This window comes from Dipodomys merriami, unplaced genomic scaffold, assembly GCF_024711535.1.
Source record: "Dipodomys merriami isolate MVZ:Mamm:240054 unplaced genomic scaffold, mDipMer1.0.p SCAF_27, whole genome shotgun sequence".
In the NCBI taxonomy this organism is placed as follows: Eukaryota; Metazoa; Chordata; class Mammalia; order Rodentia; family Heteromyidae; genus Dipodomys; species Dipodomys merriami.
In genome coordinates, this window is record NW_027204159.1 from 7,683,618 (window position 1) to 7,704,357 (window position 20,740).

At 39.3% G+C, this 20,740-nt stretch overlaps 1 protein-coding gene across 3 annotated transcripts in view; it reads left to right on the plus strand.

Annotated features, from left to right (window-relative positions):
• Ankhd1 (ankyrin repeat and KH domain containing 1) overlaps positions 1-20,740 on the plus strand; it is a 135,052-nt gene that overhangs the window by 98,695 nt on the left and 15,617 nt on the right. For all 3 annotated transcript variants that reach the window (XM_070036163.1, XM_070036165.1, XM_070036164.1), the window contains 9 exons: positions 1,847-2,022; positions 2,301-2,463; positions 4,006-4,101; positions 6,417-6,533; positions 10,639-10,807; positions 12,014-12,467; positions 16,710-16,856; positions 17,405-17,554; positions 18,810-20,422. In XM_070036163.1, the coding sequence (XP_069892264.1) occupies positions 1,847-2,022; positions 2,301-2,463; positions 4,006-4,101; positions 6,417-6,533; positions 10,639-10,807; positions 12,014-12,467; positions 16,710-16,856; positions 17,405-17,554; positions 18,810-20,422 (3,085 nt within the window). The remainder of the gene's footprint in view (positions 1-1,846; positions 2,023-2,300; positions 2,464-4,005; positions 4,102-6,416; positions 6,534-10,638; positions 10,808-12,013; positions 12,468-16,709; positions 16,857-17,404; positions 17,555-18,809; positions 20,423-20,740) is intronic.

Consider the following 20,740-nt stretch of genomic DNA (forward strand, 5'->3'; position numbering starts at 1 on the left):
GCTTCATCTCAGGTCTTTTCATTCTCACTTGGCTTTTGCACTCCACAGTGGTCTTCTACCACTTGAACCATACCTCCAATTCCAGCTTTTATTGTTTTATTAAAGAGATGAGTCTCAAAGTCTTTTCTTTCCTGGCTGGCTTTGGGCAGCAATCCTCAGATCTTAGCCTTCTGAGTAGCCAAGTTTATAGTTATGAGCCACCAGTACTTGGCTTCCCTTGTACTTTTTAACTGCCATCTAGTTTTGTCTTTTCCATGTAAGTATTATTTGTGGCCCACTTACCTATTAAAAGTCCTGGAGAAATCCAGGTACCAGTAAGAAATGTATTGACAAAGCTGGGTGCTGGTGACTCACACCTATAATCCTAGCTACTCAGGAAGCTGAAATATGAGGATCACAGTTCAAAGCCAGCCCAGGCAGGGAAGGCCATGAGACTCTTTTATCTCCAGTTAACCACCAGAAAATCAGAAGTGGCACTGTGGCTCAAGTCGTAGAACACTTACCTTAAGTTGACCTGCTGAGGGACAGCGCCCAGGCCCAGAGTTCAAGCCCCATGACAGACAAAAAAAGAAAAAAAAAAAAAGAAATATCAGGCCAAAAATGTCAACCCAGCACTGTGGAAGATTAAGAGCTGATGGCCAGTCTGGGCTACATAGCGAGATATTGCCTCAAAGAAACAAAGGAGGGAGAAGAGGGGAGGGAAAGGGAGAAAAAGTTTAGAGATTAATATACAAAAGGGACATAAGCAAAAATTTTAAGAAGTGATGTATTTCTATATCTTCATTTTGAAAAGAAATTATCTAATGGGTAACAATAGCAGCACAGACATTATGTGAGGGCTGGGAAGGTGGCTCAGTGGTAGAGCGCTTGCCATGCACGCATGAGGCCCTGGGTTCGATTCCTCAGCACCACATAAGCAAAAAGAAAAAAGCCGGAAGTGGCGAGTGTGGCTCAAGTGGTAGAGTGCTAGCCTTGAGCTGAAGAGCTGAGGGACAGCGCCCAGGCCCAGAGTTCAGGCCCCACGACCGGACCCCCCCCCAAAAAAAAAAGAAAGAAAGAAATTGTGTGAAATCATTTCTGTTGTGTGGCATTTTGTTTTGTTTTGAGACAGGGTTTTGAGCCTGGTTGACCTGGAACTTGTAGGTTTCCCAGGCTGACCTCAAATTAAAATTTTTTCTACCTCAGCTTCCTCAGCATGTACCACTACCTTTGGCTTTGTTTTTCTTTTTTGCATAAGGCAAAATAGGTTGTGAGTTCATTTTGGCATATCTAACTGGATCTAACAATTTTCACTTGTTATTTAGTCGAATTAAAAATAGAATATAAGCCAGGTGCTGGCTGAGATCTGAGGATCAAGGTTCAAAGCCTGTGTGCAGGAAAGGCCAGGAGACTCTCATCTCCGATTAACCACAAGAAAATTGGAAATGGTGCTATGGCTCAAGTGCTAGAACACCTGCCTTAAGCCGAAGAGCTAAGGGACAGTGCCCAGGCCTAGAGTTCAAGCCCCACGACTGACCAAAAAAAAAAAAAAAGAATAGAATAAAGCTTAGCTTTTTTGTAAGAAATGTTTCCTTAAGAGTCAGTTACGTGCATGCCAGAGGCTCTGGGTTTGATTCCTCAGCACCACATAAGCAAAAAGAAAAAAGCTGGAAGTGGCGCTGTGGCTCAAGCAGTAGAGCGCCAGCCTTGAGCTGAAGAGCTGAGGGACAGCTCTCAGGCCCAGAGTTCAGGCCCCATGACCGGACCCCAAAAAAACAAAAAAAAAACCCAAAGAGTCAGTTACGTTGTTACGTTAGTCCTTGTGAGAAGTTGTGTTATTTAGTGCATAATTAATTGCTTTAAACAGACTGGTCTTACTCCCTTGATGGAAGCTGCTTCTGGAGGATATGCCGAGGTTGGAAGAGTTCTCCTTGATAAAGGAGCAGATGTCAATGCCCCTCCAGTGCCTTCTTCAAGAGATACTGCATTAACAATAGCAGCAGACAAAGGTCACTATAAATTTTGTGAGCTTCTGATTAACAGGTGGGTAATTTTCATTTTAAAAATAATTGTTTTATTAGCATAAATTAGCTATACGGTATATGCATGTAATATACTTTGATCAAATTCATCCTGTTTATATTACTGTCTTAAATTTAAGCCAGTTTTTTTATTTTATATATAGAACTTCTGTAGTCTAAGTAAAATTATCTTACTCTGACATAAATTATAGATTATTGTATTTTTGTATTTTTATTTTTTTAAGATTAGAAAAGATGCCTCTTAAGGAGACAAACTGTGTTAATATTCTTTCTTTATAGAGGAGCTCATATTGATGTTCGTAACAAGAAGGGAAATACACCATTGTGGCTGGCATCTAATGGTGGTCATTTTGATGTAGTACAATTGCTAGTGCAAGCAGGTGCAGATGTGGATGCAGCAGATAACCGGAAAATCACACCTCTTATGTCAGCATTTCGAAAGGTAACTTTACATAAAGGGAGAAGATAAAATTTAATCATTTTAAGCCAATTCTAAGTTGAAACTGTATGAGAAAATAAACTGATCTCAAAAAGTTGAGTATTATTTCCATTTTAAAAAATTGGTATTAGCCAGCCACTGGTGGCTCCCATCTGTAATCCTAGCTACTCATGAGGCTGATAGCTGAGGATCAGGATTCAAAACCAACCTGGGCAGGAAAGTCTGTGACACTCTTAGCTCCAATAAACCACCAGAAAACTGGAAGTGGCACTATGGCTCAAGAGGTAGAGCACTAGCCTTGAGCTGAAGAGCTGAAGGACAGTGCCCAGGCCCAGAGTTCAAGCCCCACACCGACTAAGAAAAAAAAAATTGGTATTATCATTCTATTTTTTCTGTGGCCAAGCCCAAGAGCTATGTGTTAAAGCAAATTCACTTGGAATCTCGACAATTTTGTTACGTTATACGGTAAAAATTAAATTAAGAAACGCTACTATATGTGAATGGATGTTTTCTCTACCTGACTAGGAAGACAATAGATCACACTTCCACAAAAAAATTTATAGTATATGGGGAGAGGGCATTGAATCTAGGGTTTTGTACGTGCTAGGCAAGCACCCTACTTCAGTTACACCTCAGTCTACCTTCTATATGTTAAATCTCTTTTTTTCTGCTATATTTAAAAAAATCTACCAATTGTAATTACCCATTGTAATTAAAGAAAAATTGTAAGCTACTTATCATGGTCTACAAAGTGCTGTAGAATTGGTTTATATTAACCTGCCTAGCCTAATCATTCATGCTGCCTTCCTTTGTTCACTACATTTTATGCTTAGTACCTTAGAATGTATATTTTTATTAGAACATGCTAATTATATAAAGGAATTTCATTGTAATATTTCCATATGTCGCCCTTTTTTTGTTACAAGTTTTAGTGGGTCTCATCCTATTTTCATTTATAGATATAATATACTTTGATTATATTTGCCTCCATCCTTTCCTTTCCTTTCTTTTTTTTATTTTATTTTTTTTATTTTTTTATTTTTTGTGAACATACTGTACAGAGGGGTTACAATTACATGGGCAAGATAATGAGTACATTTCTTATCATCCTTTCCTTTCTCTCTCACCTTGCTCTTAGCTCCCCCCAACAATTCTACATCTATGTAAATGAAATATATGTATATATGAAATATATAATTTTAGTTTCAAATTTAGTGAATTAGAAGTATTTATTTTTATCTGTCATGGGGCTTGAACTCTAGGCCTAGGTACTGTCCCTCAGCTCTTCGCTCAAGGCAAGTACTCTACTACTTGAGCCACAGTGCCACTTCTGATTTTCTGGTGTTTAATTGGAGATCAGAGTTTCAGGGACTTTCCTGCCTGGGCTGGCTTTGAACCGGGATCCTCAGATCTCAGCCTCTGAGTAGCTAAGATTACTGGTGTGAGCCACCAGTGCCCAGCTGAAGTTTTTATTTTTTTAATAAGTTGTTAAGCATATGGCAAATTTTCAAAGAATTATTTTCTATGCTTTTGTTGTATTTACAGGGTCATGTAAAAGTTGTTCAATATTTGGTGAAGGAAGTCAATCAGTTCCCTTCCGATATAGAATGTATGAGATACATAGCAACAATTACAGATAAAGTAAGTTTACTCTTTTTTGAAGCACATTTTTGTTCTTTGTGGAATTATATACCAAGATGTACAATTCAAAATTTATTCTTTGGGGGGCTGGGGGTTTAGCCCAGCTGAAGGGCGCCCACCCGGTGCGAGCAAGGCCCTGGGTTTGGTCCTCAGCCCTGGGGGGGGGAAAAATTATACTTTGGAGTTGGGATTTAGCTCACTGGAAGATCACTTACCTAGAATGTGCAAGGCCCTGAGTTCAGTTTTAAGCTCTGGGAAAAAAAATAGTCTTCACAGAAATGGAGGGTCAAAGGGTGAACAAATGCAGCAGTAATACTCACTATAACTATGTTGAAAATTAACTATATAATTTGTGGGTGGGAACAGAGGGAAGGGCTGACATTGTCCAAAAAGAAATGTGCTTATTATCTGACTTACATAACTATAATCACTCTGTATATCACCTTTATCATAACAATTTTTTTTGATGGGTTGTGGGGCCTGAACTCTGGAACTAGGCACTGTCCCTGAACTCTTCAGCTCTACCATTTGCCCCAGCGCCACTTAAGGCTTTTTCTTTTTATGTGGTAGTGAGGAATCGAACCCAGGGCCTCATGCATGTGAGGCAAGCACTCTACCACTGAGCTACCTTCCTAGCCCCATATCATAACAATTTTTTTAGGGAGGGTGGGGTTGGTTGTGGGGCCTGAACTCTGGGCCTGGGTGCTGTCCCTCAGCTCTTCAGCTCAAAGCTAGCGCTCTACCACTTGAGCCACAGTGCCACTTCTGGCTTTTTTAATTTTGCTTATGTGGTGCTGAGGAATCAAACCCAGGGCCTCAGGCATGCAAGGCAAGCGCTCTACCACTGAGCCATCTTCCCAGCCCCCAAGTGTTTTGATCTTTAGAGGACAAAAAGAATATTTTTTTTTTCTAAAGCACTTTTAAAAAAATTGTTATGAAGGCTGGGAAGGTGGCTCAGTGGTAGAGTGCTTGCCTTGCATGCATGAGGCCCTGAGTTTGATTCTTTAGCACCACATAAACAAAAAGAAAAAAGCCAGAAGTGGCACTGTGGCTCAAGTGGTAGAGCGCTAGCCTTGAGCTGAAGAGCTGAGGGTCAGCACCCAGGCCCAGAGTTCAGGCCCCAAGACCGTACCCAAAAAAATAAAATCAAAACACTTAAATTTCTTAGTTTTTCTTTGCAAAATAGATGGGTATAATACTTTTGCTGAGTATTTTTTTGGCCAGAATTAGATTTGTGCCCAGAATCTCAGAATACTCAGCTATTTGAGCCATGCCTCTAGCCTCTAGTCTTGTTTTTTGTTTTTTTGTTTTTTGCTGGTCATGGTGCTTGAACTCTGGGCCTGAGTGCTGTCCCTTAGCTCTTCAGCACAAGGCTAGCGCTCTACCACTTGAGCTACAGGGCCACTTCCAGTTTTCTAATGGTTTATTGGAGATAAGAGTTTCATACAAAGCCGGGCGCTGGTGGCTCACGCCTGTAATCCTAGCTACTCAGGAGGCTGAGATCTGAGGATCTCGGTTCAAAGCCAGCCCGGGCAGGAAACACTGTGAGACTCCTATCTCCAATAAACCACCAGAAAACTGGAAGTGGCGGTGTAGCTCAAGTGGTAGAGCGCTAGCCTTGAGCTGAAGAGCTGAGGGACAGCGCCCAGGACCAGAGTTCAAACCCCACAACCGACCAAAAAAAAAAAAGTTTCATACAGTTTCCTGTCTTTGCTGGTTTTGAACCATGATCCTCAGATTTCAGCCTTCTGAGTAGCTAGGATTACAGGCATGAGCCACCGGCACCCGGCTAGCCTCTAGTTTTTTATTAGTTATTTTGGAGATGGAATCTCAAGGGTTTTTCTGCCTTGGCTGGCTTCAAAACATGATCCTCCTGATCTCAGCCTCCTGAGAAACTAGAATTACCTGCATGAACCATTGTGCCTAGCTAAAATGCCTTATTATTTCTTATTTTTTTTGTCTTTTGTCATTCAATCAAGCTTACAGAGGATGACTCTAACATGTACTTATTTATCAAATGAGTTAGATTTTGCACTGATGCTGGGGCGTGAACACAGGGCCTTACACTCTCGCTTATCTTTTTTGGTTAAGATTGGCACTCTACTACTTGCTGCACACCTCCACTTCTAGATGCTTTATTCTTAATGTGAGATTGATGAAAGCCCAGACACAGCAAATAACTGCATTTGATTTAGTGAATTTTCCTTGTTTGAACTATAATCCTGGAACTTTGGGGTACTCACTTCTTTTGGTTTTACTTGGTCTTTATATGTTAATGTGTTTCTATATTTATATTATTTCATCTAATACTACAGGAACTTTTGAAAAAGTGTCACCAATGTGTTGAAACAATTGTGAAAGCTAAAGATCAGCAAGCTGCAGAAGCAAATAAGAATGCAAGTATTCTCCTAAAGGAACTTGATCTGGAAAAAGTGAGTGGCAAAAAAAGTACTTATTAGAAGTTTAAAACTCAGAATAATTTGTTACCTACATGACCAGTCATCTTTTATTGTTGTTGTTATTGTTGTTCCTGAAGTTTAAACTCAGGATCTTGTATTTGCTAGGCAGAGGCTCTACCACTTACTTGAGTCATGTATCTAGCCCAATAATCTTAACAAAATATGATTCAAAGGAATTGTTAGATTCTCAAATCACCATGAATTTTTTTTTTATTCTGAACCATCATTTACTTTTTAAAAAATGTGATAGGTGGGCACCGGTGGCTCATACCTGTAATCCTAGCTACTCAGGAGACTGAGATCTGAGGATCGTGGTTCAAAGCCGGCCCCCGAAGGAAAGTCCGTGAAACTCTTATCTCCAATAAACCACCAGAAAACTGGAAGTGGCGCTGTGGTAGAGCACTTGCCTTGAGCTGAAGAGCTGAGGGACAGCATTCAGGCCCAGAGTTCAAACCCCACAAGTGACAAAAAAAAAAAAGTTTATATATATATATATATTTGTTTAAACTATATTAACTGAGGAATTAGATTTGGATTGAAATCCCATCCTACTTAAGCATAATCCTATTTGGCAAATATGGTATTACTGCTTATAATCAAGTGAGAGGAAATTTGTTTATAGAAAATCTGATTTATTAGCTTCTCTATTAAAAAGTAACTATTTACATGCTGGAAATGTAGCTCAGTGGTAGAGCAATTGCCTAAGATGTACAAAGCCCTGGGTTTGACTCCCAGCAATACTTCTATTTAATTTCTTTTTTAAAAAGACTGTCTAGGGGCTGGGAAGGTGGCTCAGTGGTAGAGCACTTGCCTTGCATGCTCGAGGCCCTGGGTTCGATTCCTCAGCACCACATAAGCAAAAAAAAAAAAAAAAAAGACTGTCTATTATCCAAGGCTGTGTGGAATAATGGGAAAAGTTAAAAAAAAAAAAAAAAAAGACAAGCAAAACAAAACCAGATTTCCTTTCTGAAACTCAGTCTGCTTATTTGTTTCAGACTTTATTGTGTCAGAAAACTGTTATTGTGTACTGTTATCTGAGGAGTGCAAAAACTATAATAGATGTTGTCAAAAATTAAATATGGCTCTAAAGAGGGCCTGGAGGTATAGCTTTAAGTGGTCTAGCATAACATAGCAAGTAAATGGTCCTGAGTTCAAACTCTACTACCATGAAAAAAAAAATGTTTTAAACCTATAGAGTACAGGAAAAAAATCGTTGGTTTTTTGTTTTTTGTTTTTTGTGTTTTGTTGGACAGTCCTGGATCTTGAACTCAGGGATTAAGCATTGTTCTTCAGCTTTTTTGCTCAAGGCTAGTGCTCTACCACTTTAAGCCAGAGCTCCACTTCTGGTTTTCTGGTGATTAATTAGAGATGAGTCTCACAGCCTTTCCTGCCCAGGCTGGTTTTGAACCAAGATCATCAGATCTCTGCCTCTTGAGCAGTTGGAATTACAAGCATGCACTACTAAAGCTCGGTTTGTCATTTTTATAAAGATCATTTAAGCTGCATTTTAACCAAATAGAAGTTATAGTTATATTTTGAAGAAATTTTACTAAGATTTAACTAACATATATCATAGAATTCACCCACTTAAAGTCATAGAATTTCTGTTATCTATATTACGCACATAATAAGGTGACAATATTTATCAGTTAATGGTTGATTCCACTTGTTGGCTATTATGAATAGTGCTGGTACGACTCTAACTTGTATAATAATGTATATATGAGCATATTTTCACTGCTCTTGGTTACATACTTATAAATAGATGTTGTATTCTATAGTTACTCTGTTTTATTGTTTAAGTAACTGCCAGATTGTTTTCCAAAGTGGCTGTACCATTTTGCATTCTTACCCACAATATATCTTCTCACAATACTTGTCATTATCTATCCTTTTAAAAATTATAGCCACATACACAGAAAAAGCTGGAAGTGGCGCTGTGACCCAAGTGGTAGAGTGCTAGCCTTGAGCAAAAGAAGCTCAGGGACAGTGCCCAGGCCCTGAGTTCAAACCCCAGAACTGGCAAAAAACAAACAAATGAAAAATAAATAAAAATTATAGCCATCCTAGTATCTGTGAACTGTAATTTTTATTTGGTTTTTCCCTGATGGCTAATGATAATGAATATCTTCACATGGGCTTACTGGCCCTTTTATATTTTATTGGAGAAATGTACATTGAGATCCTTTTGTAATTTTTTTTTTTTTTTTTTGGTTGTGGGGCCTGAACTCTGGGCCTGGGTACTGTCCCTCAGCTCTTCAGCTCAAAGCTAGCACCCTACCATTTGAGCCATAGCACCACTTCCAGATTTTTTCTGCTTATGTGGTCCTGAGGAATGGAACTCAGGGCCTCATGCATGCAAGGCAAGCATTCTACCACTGAGCCACCTTCCCAGCCCCGCTTTTGTAATTTTTAAAAACAATTGACAAGTAAACATTTTTAAGGTATATTATTTAATGCTTCAGTAGTCCATTGTCTAAGTCGTTTATTACTGAATAAAGTTATCTTTTTATATTATTTTATATTTACAATTTGCCTTACCAGATGTATTATTACAATAATTTCTTCCTATTTTGTCCATGTCCTTTTATTTTCTTGATGGTTTCTTCAAATTACAAAGGGTTTTGGGTGTTTTTGAAACAAACACCAGGTACTGCCCTTGAACTTACAATCTTCCTGTCTCAGCCACATAAGTATTGGAATTACATAATGCACTATTACATTCTTGTATTATAAAAGTTTTTTTTTTTTTATTTTACTGAAGACCTGTGCTCACATCTGTAATCCTAGTTATACAAAGGTTGAGATCTGAAGATCATAGTGTGAAGCCAGTCCATACAGGAAAGTCTGTGAGATTATTATTTCTAATTAACCAGGGGGAAAAAAAGACCAGTAGTAGAGTGGTAGAGTGCAAGCCTTGAGTTCAAAACTTTAAAAAAGCTGGGTGCCGGTGGCTCACAACTGTAATCCTAGCTACTCAGGAGGCTGAGATCTGAGGATCACAGTTCAAAGCCAGCCCAGGCAGGAAAGTCCGAGAGACTCTTATCTCCAACTAACCACCAGAAAACCGGAAGTGGCTCAAAGTGATAGTGCACTAGCCTTGAGCTGAAGAGCTCAGGGACAGGGCTCAGGCCCAGAGTTCAAGCCCCATGACTGACAGAACAAAAAAAAAAAAGCTTAAAAAAAGTTTATCATTTTGGTAATTTTCACTTTACTTTTTTCTCTTTTTGTTTTTATGAATGTATTGAAATTGAAATTCATGGGAAGTCATAAACAAAAATTTCACTTTACTAATTTATTGCATGTTACTGGGCACTGGCGGCTCATGCTTATAATTCTAGCTATTCAGGAGGTTGAAAGCTAAGGAACTGAGTTCAAGCCTGGGCATGAGACTCATCTCCAGGGGCTGGGAAAGTGGCTCAATGGTAGAGCACGCTTGCCTTGCATGCATGAGGCCCTGGGTTCGATTCCCCAGCACCACATAAGCAAAAAGAAAAAAAAAGAGACTCATCTCCAATTAAACACAGGGACACACACACACACCCAGAAGAAGAGCTGTGGCTTACACACACACACACACACACACACACACACACACACACACACACACACACACACACACACACACACACACACACACACACACACACACACACACACACACACACACACACACACACACACACACACATATATATACACACAACATACCCAGAAGAAGAGCTGTGGCTTAAGTGGTATTGTGCTAGCTTTGGACTAAAAAGCTCAGGGGCGGGGCTGGGAAGGTGGCTGTGGTAGAGCACTTGCCTTGCATGCCTGAGGCCCTGGGTTCAATTCCTCAGCACCACATAAGCAAAAAGAAAAAAGCTGGAAGTGGTGCTGTGGCTCAAGTGGTAGAGCGCCAGCCTTGAGCTAAAGAGCTGAGGGACAGCGCCCAGGCCCAGAGTTCAGGCCCCACGACTGGACCCAAAAAAAAAAAGCTTAGGGGCAGTGCCTAGGTCCTGAGTACAAGCCCTGGGATCTGCACCCAAAAATTAGAAGAATTGCATATTGGTAAAATTGTATACTTAATTTACAGTCAAGAGAAGAAAGCAGAAAGCAGGCTCTTGCAGCTAAAAGAGAGAAAAGAAAAGAGAAGAGAAAAAAGAAAAAAGAGGAGCAAAAAAGGAAACAGGAAGATGAGGAAAGCAAACCTAAAGAGAATTCAGAACTACCAGAGGACGAGGAAGATGAGAATGATGAAGATGGTAAGAAATGGCTCACCTGAATTAAAGATAAACATTCTCCTTTCAATCTCATTAAAAGTGCTTTTTGTAGCTGGGTGCTGGTGGCTCACACCTGTAATCTTAGCTACTCAGGAGGCTGAGATCTGAGGATCACGGTTCAAAGCCAGCCAGGGCAGGAAAGTGAGACTCTTATCTCCATTAAACCACTAGAAAACTGGAAGTGGTGCTGTGGCTCAAGCAGTAGAGCGTTCACCTTGAGCTGATGAGCACAGGGACAGTGCCCAAGCCCAGAGTTCAAACCCCACAACCAACAAAAAAAAAAGTGCTTTTCGTTGTAGTTAATCCCAAATATTTGGTTATTTTTAGCCAGGGGCTGGCAGCTCACGCCTGTAATTCTAGCTACTCAGAAGGCTAGAACTTAGGATCGCGGTTCAAAGCCAGGCTGGGCAAGAAAGTCTGTGAGACTCTTATCTCCAATAAGCCACCAGAAAACTGGAAGTGGTGCTGTGGCTCAAGTGGTAGAGCGCTAGCCTTGAGCTGAAGAGCTCAAGGTCTAGAGTTCAAGCCCCACGACCGACCCCCCCCCCCAAATTTTTTTTTTGATAGTTTTGAGTTGAAGTTGATAGCTTATTTTATATTAAATAGTTCTAAATGTTTTATATCATTAACTAATATAAAGAAACAGAAGGGAGAAGTGCATAATTTAAAGAAGTTCAGTTTTAATTTAAGACACTGTAAAACACTAAAAACAATAGAACTGTTTTGCCAGTTTTCTTTCACACACTTCTCTGCCTAACTTCCTAGAAACTAGGGAAGAGGTACACTTATTCAATTAATTCTTAGCCTAGATTCAGCCCTAAAGTTATAGAAAATATATGTATTAGTAGAGCCTGGAGTTCATTTCCCTCAGAGTCACTTCTGGTGCTGTCAGGCAGTTCTTATAGTAGGGAAATTTGCTTTCTTTCTAGTTCTAAAATACTGTTAGAAAATTGTTTAACCTCAAATTATATTGTGGTTTTTTTCATTAGTTCATGAGACTTGCATTCTGATCTTAAGAATGTTATAGGTGTGCATATTCGACAAGAAATTAGATATTAGAATGTTCTAAGTAAAAGTTTCTTCATTTATTACCAAAAGGAAACTATAGCCTAAAAGATTGAATTACTTTAAAGTAGAGTTTGAGATCTGTGGCTCTCAATGTAATTTTTGTCCTTTTTATAATTTCAGTGGAGCAAGAAGTTCCCATAGAACCACCTAGTGCAACTACCACTACCACAATTGGAATCTCTGCAACATCTACCACATTCACAAATGTGTTTGGGAAAAAAAGGGCCAATGTAGTGACAACCCCCAGCACCAATCGGAAAAATAAGAAGAATAAGACAAAAGAAACCCCTCCCACAGCACCTTTAATTTTACCAGAACAACATATATCTTTAGCACAACCAAAGTCGGATAAAAATAAAATAAATGGAGAACCTAGAGGTGGTGGTATAAGTGGGAATAGTGATTCTGAAAACTTGGATAGCACAGACTGCAATAGTGAGAGTAGTAGTGGTGGTAAAAGCCAAGAGTTAAATTTCACTATGGATGGATCTGCTAGTGATAGGAGATGTCCCACACTGATCCTTAATTCCCAAGAAGAAAAGACAATTGCTGCCGCTTCAAAAACTCCAACACGGTAATTTATTTTGATTTGTTAACTCTACATTCACCTTTGTTTTTTCATACTTGGCACAAAAATTTAAAGTACATCTAAACACTAATTGTATTTAACAATTTTAAGCTTATTCCTTTGTGTGTATGAGAGAGAGAGAAAGAGAGAGAGTGTGTGTGTGTGAGAGAGAAAGAGAGACAGAATACTGGAGCTTGAACTCAGCCCTCTACTCTTGTTTGGTTTCTTCACTTATAGCTGATGCTCTGCCACTTGAACCATACCTCCAGTTCCAGCATTTTGCTGGTTAGTTGGGGGTAACAGTCTTTCAAGTTTATCTGCTCTGACTAGCTTCAAACCAATTCTCAGATCTCAGCCTCCTGAGTAGCTAGAATTATGGGTATAAGCCACCAGCACCTGGCTCTTTGTCTTCAATTTTGAAAACTAACATTTTTTAATTTAAATTATTATCTTTAAGCAGTTGTACAAAGGAATTCTATCCAACAAATCAGTTTATGAATACAATGCATCTTAATTGATGTCATCCCTTTCATCATTCTCCCCATCCCTCCTAACCTAACCTCTTCACTGAATTTTCTTATTTTTTTAGGATGTGTGTTGAATTTTATGACTGCTCCCCACCCCCCCACACACACAACCTCTCTTCATTTGTTTGCTCCCCTGGATACCACTGTCCATCCTTCAAATATCAGTTTCCTGGTATTCATTTTGTTGGACTGTGAATTAGTTTTTCTAACTTTGAATTCTCTCCTGAAAATATATTTTGGTTAATACATTTTTTGTACACTCACATACAAACCCATTTATAAATTAGTTCTAGCTTCCACATATGAGAGGAAATGTATCCTTTGTCTCTCTGAGCCTGACTTACTTTATTTAAACTTAATTATTTTCAGTTCTATTCATTTCTTGGCAAATAATGTAATATCATTCTTCCTAATGGATGAATAAAATTACATTTTGTGTGTGTATATATGAACACTTTCTTGATCCATTCTTCTATTGAGGGGTATTTGGACTGTTTCTCGACGTTGGCTATGGTGAATAGTGCAGCAATGAACATGGTTGTGCACATGGCATTACTGTATCCTGATTTGTAGTCTTTTGGATAAATGCCCAAGAGTCGTATTGCTAGATTATAGGTGGCTTTGTGCTTATTTAGTAGATTCTTTTGGGGTTTTTTTTGTGCTGGTACTGGGGCTTGATCACAGGGCCTGGGCACTGTCACTTAGCTTTTTTGCTCAAGGCTAGTTCTCTGCTTGAGCCACAGCTCCACTTCCAGCCTCTTAAATGCTTAATTGGAGATAAGACTCTTGCAGACTTTCCTGCGCAGGCTGTCTTTGAACTGCAGTCATGATCTCAGCCTTTTGACCAGGTAGGATTACAGATGTGAGCTACCAGTGCCCAGCTTTATGTTTAGTTATGGGGGTTTTTGTTTGTTTGTTTTTGAAAAACTTTTTTTTTTTTTTTGGTCCGGTCATGGGGCCTGAACTCTGGGCCTGGGTGCTGTCCCTCAGCTATTCAGCTCAAGGCTAGCGTTCTACCACTTGAGCCAAAACGCCACTTCCGGCTTTTTTTCTTTTTGCTTATGTGTTACTGAGGAATTGAACCCGGGGTCTCATGCATGCAAGGCAAGCGCTCTACCACTGAGCCACCTTCCCAGCCCTGTTTTTGAAAAACTTCTAAACTCCTTTCCAGAGTGGTTGAACAAGTTTACATTCCACCAACAGTGTATTAGAGTTCCTTTTTCCCCAAATTCAAGTTAGCATCTGTTATTTTATATTGTTGATGATGGCCATTGGAACTGAGGTGAGATAGAATTTATGTTGCTTTAATTTGCATTTCCTTTATGGCCAGAGACTTTGATTATTTCTTCATATGTCTATTGGCCATTTTTACTTTTTCTGAGAGTCTCTCTTTGGCTTTATTATGTGGGTTGCCCATTTATTAAGTGGGTTGTTGATTCTTTGAGGGTTTAGTTTCTTAAGCATTTTGTATATTTTCATAAGCCATTGTCTGATTATTGCTAGCAAAGATCTTCCATCTTGTAGGCTGTATTTTTAACTTGTTAACTATGTCCTTTACTGTGAAGAAACTTCTTAATTTGATGTAATCCCATTTGTCCATCTTTTCTTTGATTTGCTGAGCCACTGGAACTTTACTAAGAAAGTTGCTGCCTATGCCAATATATTCTAATGTTTCTCCTTCTTCCTGTAGTAGTTTCATGGTCTTACATTAAGGGCTTTGATCTGTTTTGAATTGATATTAGTATAGGATGACACAGCCATTTTCAGTTTTCTACATGTAGATATCCAGTTTTCCCAATACCATTTGTTGAAAAGGCTTTTATTCAACCTGTGCTTTTGGCTAACCTATGAAATATTAAATGGCTGTAGGTCTATGGTTTTATTTCTAGGTCTTCTAGGTTTAAATCTAGGCCTTTCTGTTCCATTGGTTCTTGAACCTGGACTTGTACTAGTACCAAGCTATTTTTGTTACTATAGCTCTCTAGTAGAGTTTGAAGTCTGGAATTGTTATACTTCCAGCACTACTTTTTTTTTTTTTTTTTTTTGCCAGTCCTCGGGTTTGACTCAAGGTCTGGGCACTATCCTGAGTTTGTTTTTTTTTTTTGCTCAAGGCTAGCACTCTACTATTTGAGCCACAGTGCCACTTCCGGCTTCTTTGGTGTAAGTGGTACTGAGGAGTCGAACCCAGGGGTTTATGCATGCTAGGCAAGCATTCTGCCACTAAGCCACATTCCCAGCCCCAGCACTACATTTTTTGCCCAGGATTGTTTTTGCAATTTGGGGCCTTTTGTGGTTCCATATGAATTATTGGATTATTTCTCTCTCAGTGATGAATGGCCAAAACTTTTTAACAAAATACTGGCCAGTGGAATTCAACAACTAATTTTTAAAAATCACACATAAGGTGCTAGGAAGGTAGCTCAGTGGTAGAGTGCTTGCCTTGCATGCATGAGGCCCTGGGTTTGATTCCTCAGCACCACATAAGCAGAAAAAGCAAGAAGTGGTGCTATGGCTCAAGTGGTAGAGGGCTAGCCTTGAGCTGAAGAGCTGAGGGACAGTGCCTAGGCCCAGAGGTCAAGCCCCACAACTGACCAAAAACAAACAAACATACATCACAGTCAAGTAGGATTCATCCCAGGCATGCAAGTCAAGTTCAATATATGTAAATCAGTAACTAATGAAATACAATAGCAGAACAAAAAACGAGAATCACATGATCATCTCACTAAATGCAGAAAAAAAAACCTTTGGCAATATCCAACATCCTTTTATGATAAAAGCTCTAGAGAAGTTAGGAATAGACAAAACATAATAAAGGCCGTTTATGACAAACCTACAGCTGAAATCATAATTGTAAAAAAGCTAAAACCATTTCAGGAACAAGACAAAGATGTCTGCTTTCTCCACTTCTTTTCAGTATAATACTGGCTTTCCTAATAAGTGTTATAAGGCAAGAGAAAGTCATAAAGGGGACCAAAATACAGAAGGAAGAAGTGAAATTGCCCTATTTGCAGATAATATGCACCTATATCTAAAGGACCCTAGAGACTCCACCCTCAAGTTCCTAGAGCTGATAAATAATTTTGGCAAAGTAGCAAGGTTTAAAACCAGTCCACAAAAATCAGTACCTTTTTTGTACTAGAAGATTGAGAGTGAAATCAAGAAAACAACTCCATTTGCAACAGTCTTTAAAAAAAAAAAGAAGAAGAAGAAGGAATCAACCTAACCAAGGAAGTGAAGGACCTCTACAACAAAAACTATGAAATTTTGAGGAAAGAAATTGAAGAAGACATTAAGAAGTGGGAAGACCGTCTATGTTCCTGGATTGGCAGAATTAATATTGCAAAAATGGCAATATTGCCCAAAGTAGTCTATAAATTCAATGCAATACCCATCAAAATATCCATGTTATTATTTGCTGAGATAGAGAAAACTAATATGTATCTCTGTCTTCTTACATATGCTAGTTAAGATTACTAGACATTTTTATAAGATTCAGAATTTGAAGTTGAAAATATTTTTCTTCATTATAGTCTTTTGAGTCTGACTCAAATTTAATTTTAAAATACATAATGGACTCTTCATTTTATTTCTCTTTTCCTGCCTTGATTTTATCTGATGTGCCAAACTTTAAATATTTCAGTGCAACTTTGTTTTGAATTCCTTTGAATTTCTGCCTTAAAGTGTATCTTTTGTTGTACTTGTTATTTTCTCTTCCCAGTCTGGAAGGTGAAATGAATCCTAATTCCTTGTCCACAAGTTACAAGTCAGTTTCATTGCCATTAAGCTCTCCAAACATAAAGTTGAATCTTACTAGTCCTAAAAGAGGGCAGAAAAGAGAAGAAGGGTGGAAAGAAGTTGTTCGAAGGTAAGCAACATTAGTCTCATGTTTTTAACTTTCATAAATCATACAGATTCACCATCTCTTGCAAGATGATTGCCTAGTAAATTTAATTGTGGGCATTATTGTAAGCTGCAGTGCTGTACTAAATCTAGACTATGCTAATGCAAAATTAATACAATATAAATATTTTTTATCATTTCTACATAACTTTAAATAACTTATAAGTTGACTTTTATGTAAATTACAAAAGATTTTTATTGCTATGTTTAAGCTGTTGATATGGTTTAAGATATATAGCATATATTACTCAGTATGGGTTTTAAGAATGTTGTATGCATCATTTAGTTATTGCAGGTTAATTGACTTGTGGTATTTTGGAAAGATTTCAATGCCTAGATTACAGTGAGGAAAATGTAATTGTGTCTTAAATAGCAATGTAATTTTTAACCTTTTCTTAATTCAATATAAGAGATCAGTTAATTTCTTCCTTAAGTTTTGAGAATATTATTCTATAAGTGAAGATGTTTACTATTTAAATACATTTGATTTCATGTGTGGTCTTCACTTTATAGGTCAAAGAAATTATCTGTTCCAGCTTCAGTGGTATCCAGGATAATGGGAAGAGGAGGATGCAACATCACTGCAATACAAGATGTTACTGGTGCCCATATTGATGTGGATAAACAAAAGGATAAAAATGGCGAGAGAATGATTACAATAAGGTAGTTATTAAAAAATATAATTAATGCTACATTGAAATTTCATAACAATGTTTTATTTTTATGTTATTTTTTGTGCTGGTACTGAGGCTTGAACTCAGGGTTCAGACACTGTCCCTTAGCTGACACTCAAGGCTGACACTACTATTTGAGCCACTGTTCCACTTCCAGCTGTTTTTAGTGGCTAATTGGAGATAAAAAGTTTTGTATACTTCCCTGAGCTGCGATTCTCAGATCTCAGCTTCCTCAGTAGTTAGGATTATAGGCATGAGCCACCTACACCTGGCAGAATTCTTTATTTTGTTTATTGTGCCAGTACTGGGTCTTGAACTCAGGGCCTGAGCACTATCACAGGGCTAGCACTCTACCAGTTGAGCCACAACTCCACTTCCAGCTTTTTGATGGTTAATTGGAGATAAGAGTCTCTCACAGACTCTCCTGCCTAGGCCAGCTCTCTCACAGTCATGAGCCACCAGTGCCTGGCCCAAAATCGTGTGTGCGTGTGTGTGTGTGTGTGTGTGTGTGTGTGTGTGTGTGTGTTTATACATGCATATATATGTTTGTATATTATGTATGTATGTATGTATTATGCATTTATATCGAGGAGTACTGGGATTGAACTCAGCCCAGTATTTGCTGGCACTCTACCCTATGAACCAAATCTCCATGCCTTTTTTTTTTTTTTCCTTATTTTTATCAAGATAGAAAATTATGAACTTTTCTGCTTAGGCTGATTTAAAACCATTATCCTTCTGCTTTCAACCTCCTGGGTAGCTAAGATTATAGGAATGAGCCCCTGGTTCCTAAAACGTACATACTTTTTTTTTTTTTTTTTTTGTCGGTCGTGGGGCTTGAACTCTGGGCCTGGGCGCTGTCCCTCAGCTCTTCAGCTCAAGGCGAGCGCTCTACCACTTGAGCTACAGCGCCACTTCCGGTTTTCTGGTGGTTTATTGGAGATAGGAGTCTCACGGTCTCTCCTGCCCGGGCTGGCTTTGAACCGCGATCCTCAGATCTCAGCCTCCTGAGTAGCTAGGATTACAGGCGTGAGCCACCAGTGCCCGGCAAACGTACATACTTTTATTGGGGATGATACAATTAAGAATTTCAAGACTCAGAGTTTGTCTAAAGTAATACAGAGCTTGCCTATGAAGCATGAGTCCATGAGTTCAAATCTCAATACCACTAAAAAACAATGGAATGTTATTTAAAGGTTAGGAATACTTGTTTTTATGGTTTTTTTTTTAAATTTATTCCCCAGGGGTGGTACAGAATCAACAAGATATGCAGTCCAACTTATCAATGCACTTATTCAAGATCCTGCTAAGGAATTAGAAGATTTGATTCCTAAAAATCATATCAGAACACCAGCCAGCACCAAATCCATTCATGCAAACTTCTCTTCTGGAGTGGGTACCACAGCAGCTTCCAGCAAAAATGCATTTCCCTTGGGTGCTCCAAGTCTTGTAACTTCACAGGCAACAACATTATCTACGTTCCAGCCCACTAATAAACTTAATAAGAACGTGCCAACAAATGTACGTTCTTCTTTCCCAGTTTCTCTTCCCTTAGCTTATCCCCACCCTCATTTTGCCTTACTGGCTGCTCAAACTATGCAACAGATCCGACATCCTCGTTTACCCATGGCCCAGTTTGGAGGAACCTTCTCACCTTCTCCTAATACTTGGGGACCATTCCCAGTAAGACCTGTGAATCCTGGCAATACAAGTAACTCTCCAAAGCATAATACTACAACCCGTTTACCTAACCAGAATGGAACTGTTTTGTCATCAGAATCTCCTGGACTAGGTACTACCAGTTGTCCAATCACTGTCTCATCTGTTGTTGCTGCCAGTCAGCAACTTTGTGTGACTAATACCCGGACTCCTTCATCAGTCAGGAAGCAGTTGTTTGCCTGTGTGCCTAAAACAAGTCCTCCAGCAACAGTGATTTCTTCTGTGACAAGCACTTGTAGTTCCCTGCCTTCTGTTTCCTCTGCACCTGCAACTACTGGGCAGGTTCCCACCACTTTTGTGCCCACATCTACTCCTCAAGCACAGCTTTCTTCACAAAAGATAGAGTCTTTCTCTGCCATGCCACCTTCCAAAGAGAAAGTGTCTACACAGGACCAACCTATGGCAAACCTATGTACACCATCTCCTACTGCAAATAGTGGTCATAGCTCTTCCAGCAACACCCCAGGAGTTCCAGAAACTCATCCATCCGGTAGTCCCACTCCTCCTTCCAGTAATATACAAGAAGAGGGACAGCCATCCAATCTGTCTGATTTAAGTCCTGTGTCAATGTCTTTTGCCTCTAACTCAGAATCTGCTCCATTGACTATGTCATCACCCAAATTAGTTACTGCTGATAATCAGGAAACCAGTAATTTACCTCAGTTAGCTGTACCGGCACCTCGAGTTTCTCACCGAATGCAACCCAGAGGTTCTTTTTACTCAGTTGTACCGAATGCAACTATACACCAGGATCCCCAGTCTATTTTTGTTACAAATCCTGTTCCTTTAACACCAACTCAAGGTCCACCAGCGGCAGTGCAGCTTTCTTCAGCTGTGAACATTATGAATGGTTCTCAGATGCACATAAACCCAGCAAATAAATCTTTGCAACCTACATTTGGCCCAGCCACACTTTTCAATCACTTCAGTAGTCTTTTTGACAGCAGTCAGGTACCAGCTAACCAGGGGTGGGGAGATGGTCCACTACCCTCACGAGTTGCTGCAGATGCCTCTTTCACTGTTCAGTCAGCATTCCTGGGTAACTCTGTACTTGGACATTTGGAAAACATGCACCCTGACAACTCCAAGGCACCTGGCTTCAGACCACCTTCTCAGCGAGTTTCTACTAGTCCAGTTGGTAAGTTATCAATAAATAGCATTTATTTTATATGTAATACTGCATAACTTTAAAGAAATAAAAGTGAGGGGTTGGGAAGGTGGCTCAGTGGTAAAGTGCTTGCCTCGCATGCATGAGGTCCTGGGTTCAATTCCTCAGCACCACATAAGCAGAAAAAATTTGAAGTGGCTGTGTGGCTTAAGTGGTAGAGTGCTAGCCTTGAGCTGAAGAGCTGAGCGACAGCACCCAACCCCAGAGTTCAAGCCCCACAATGGACCAAAAAAAAAAAAAAAAAGGAAATAAAAGTGAGTTGTAAATAGTAAAGACACTTTAAGCTTG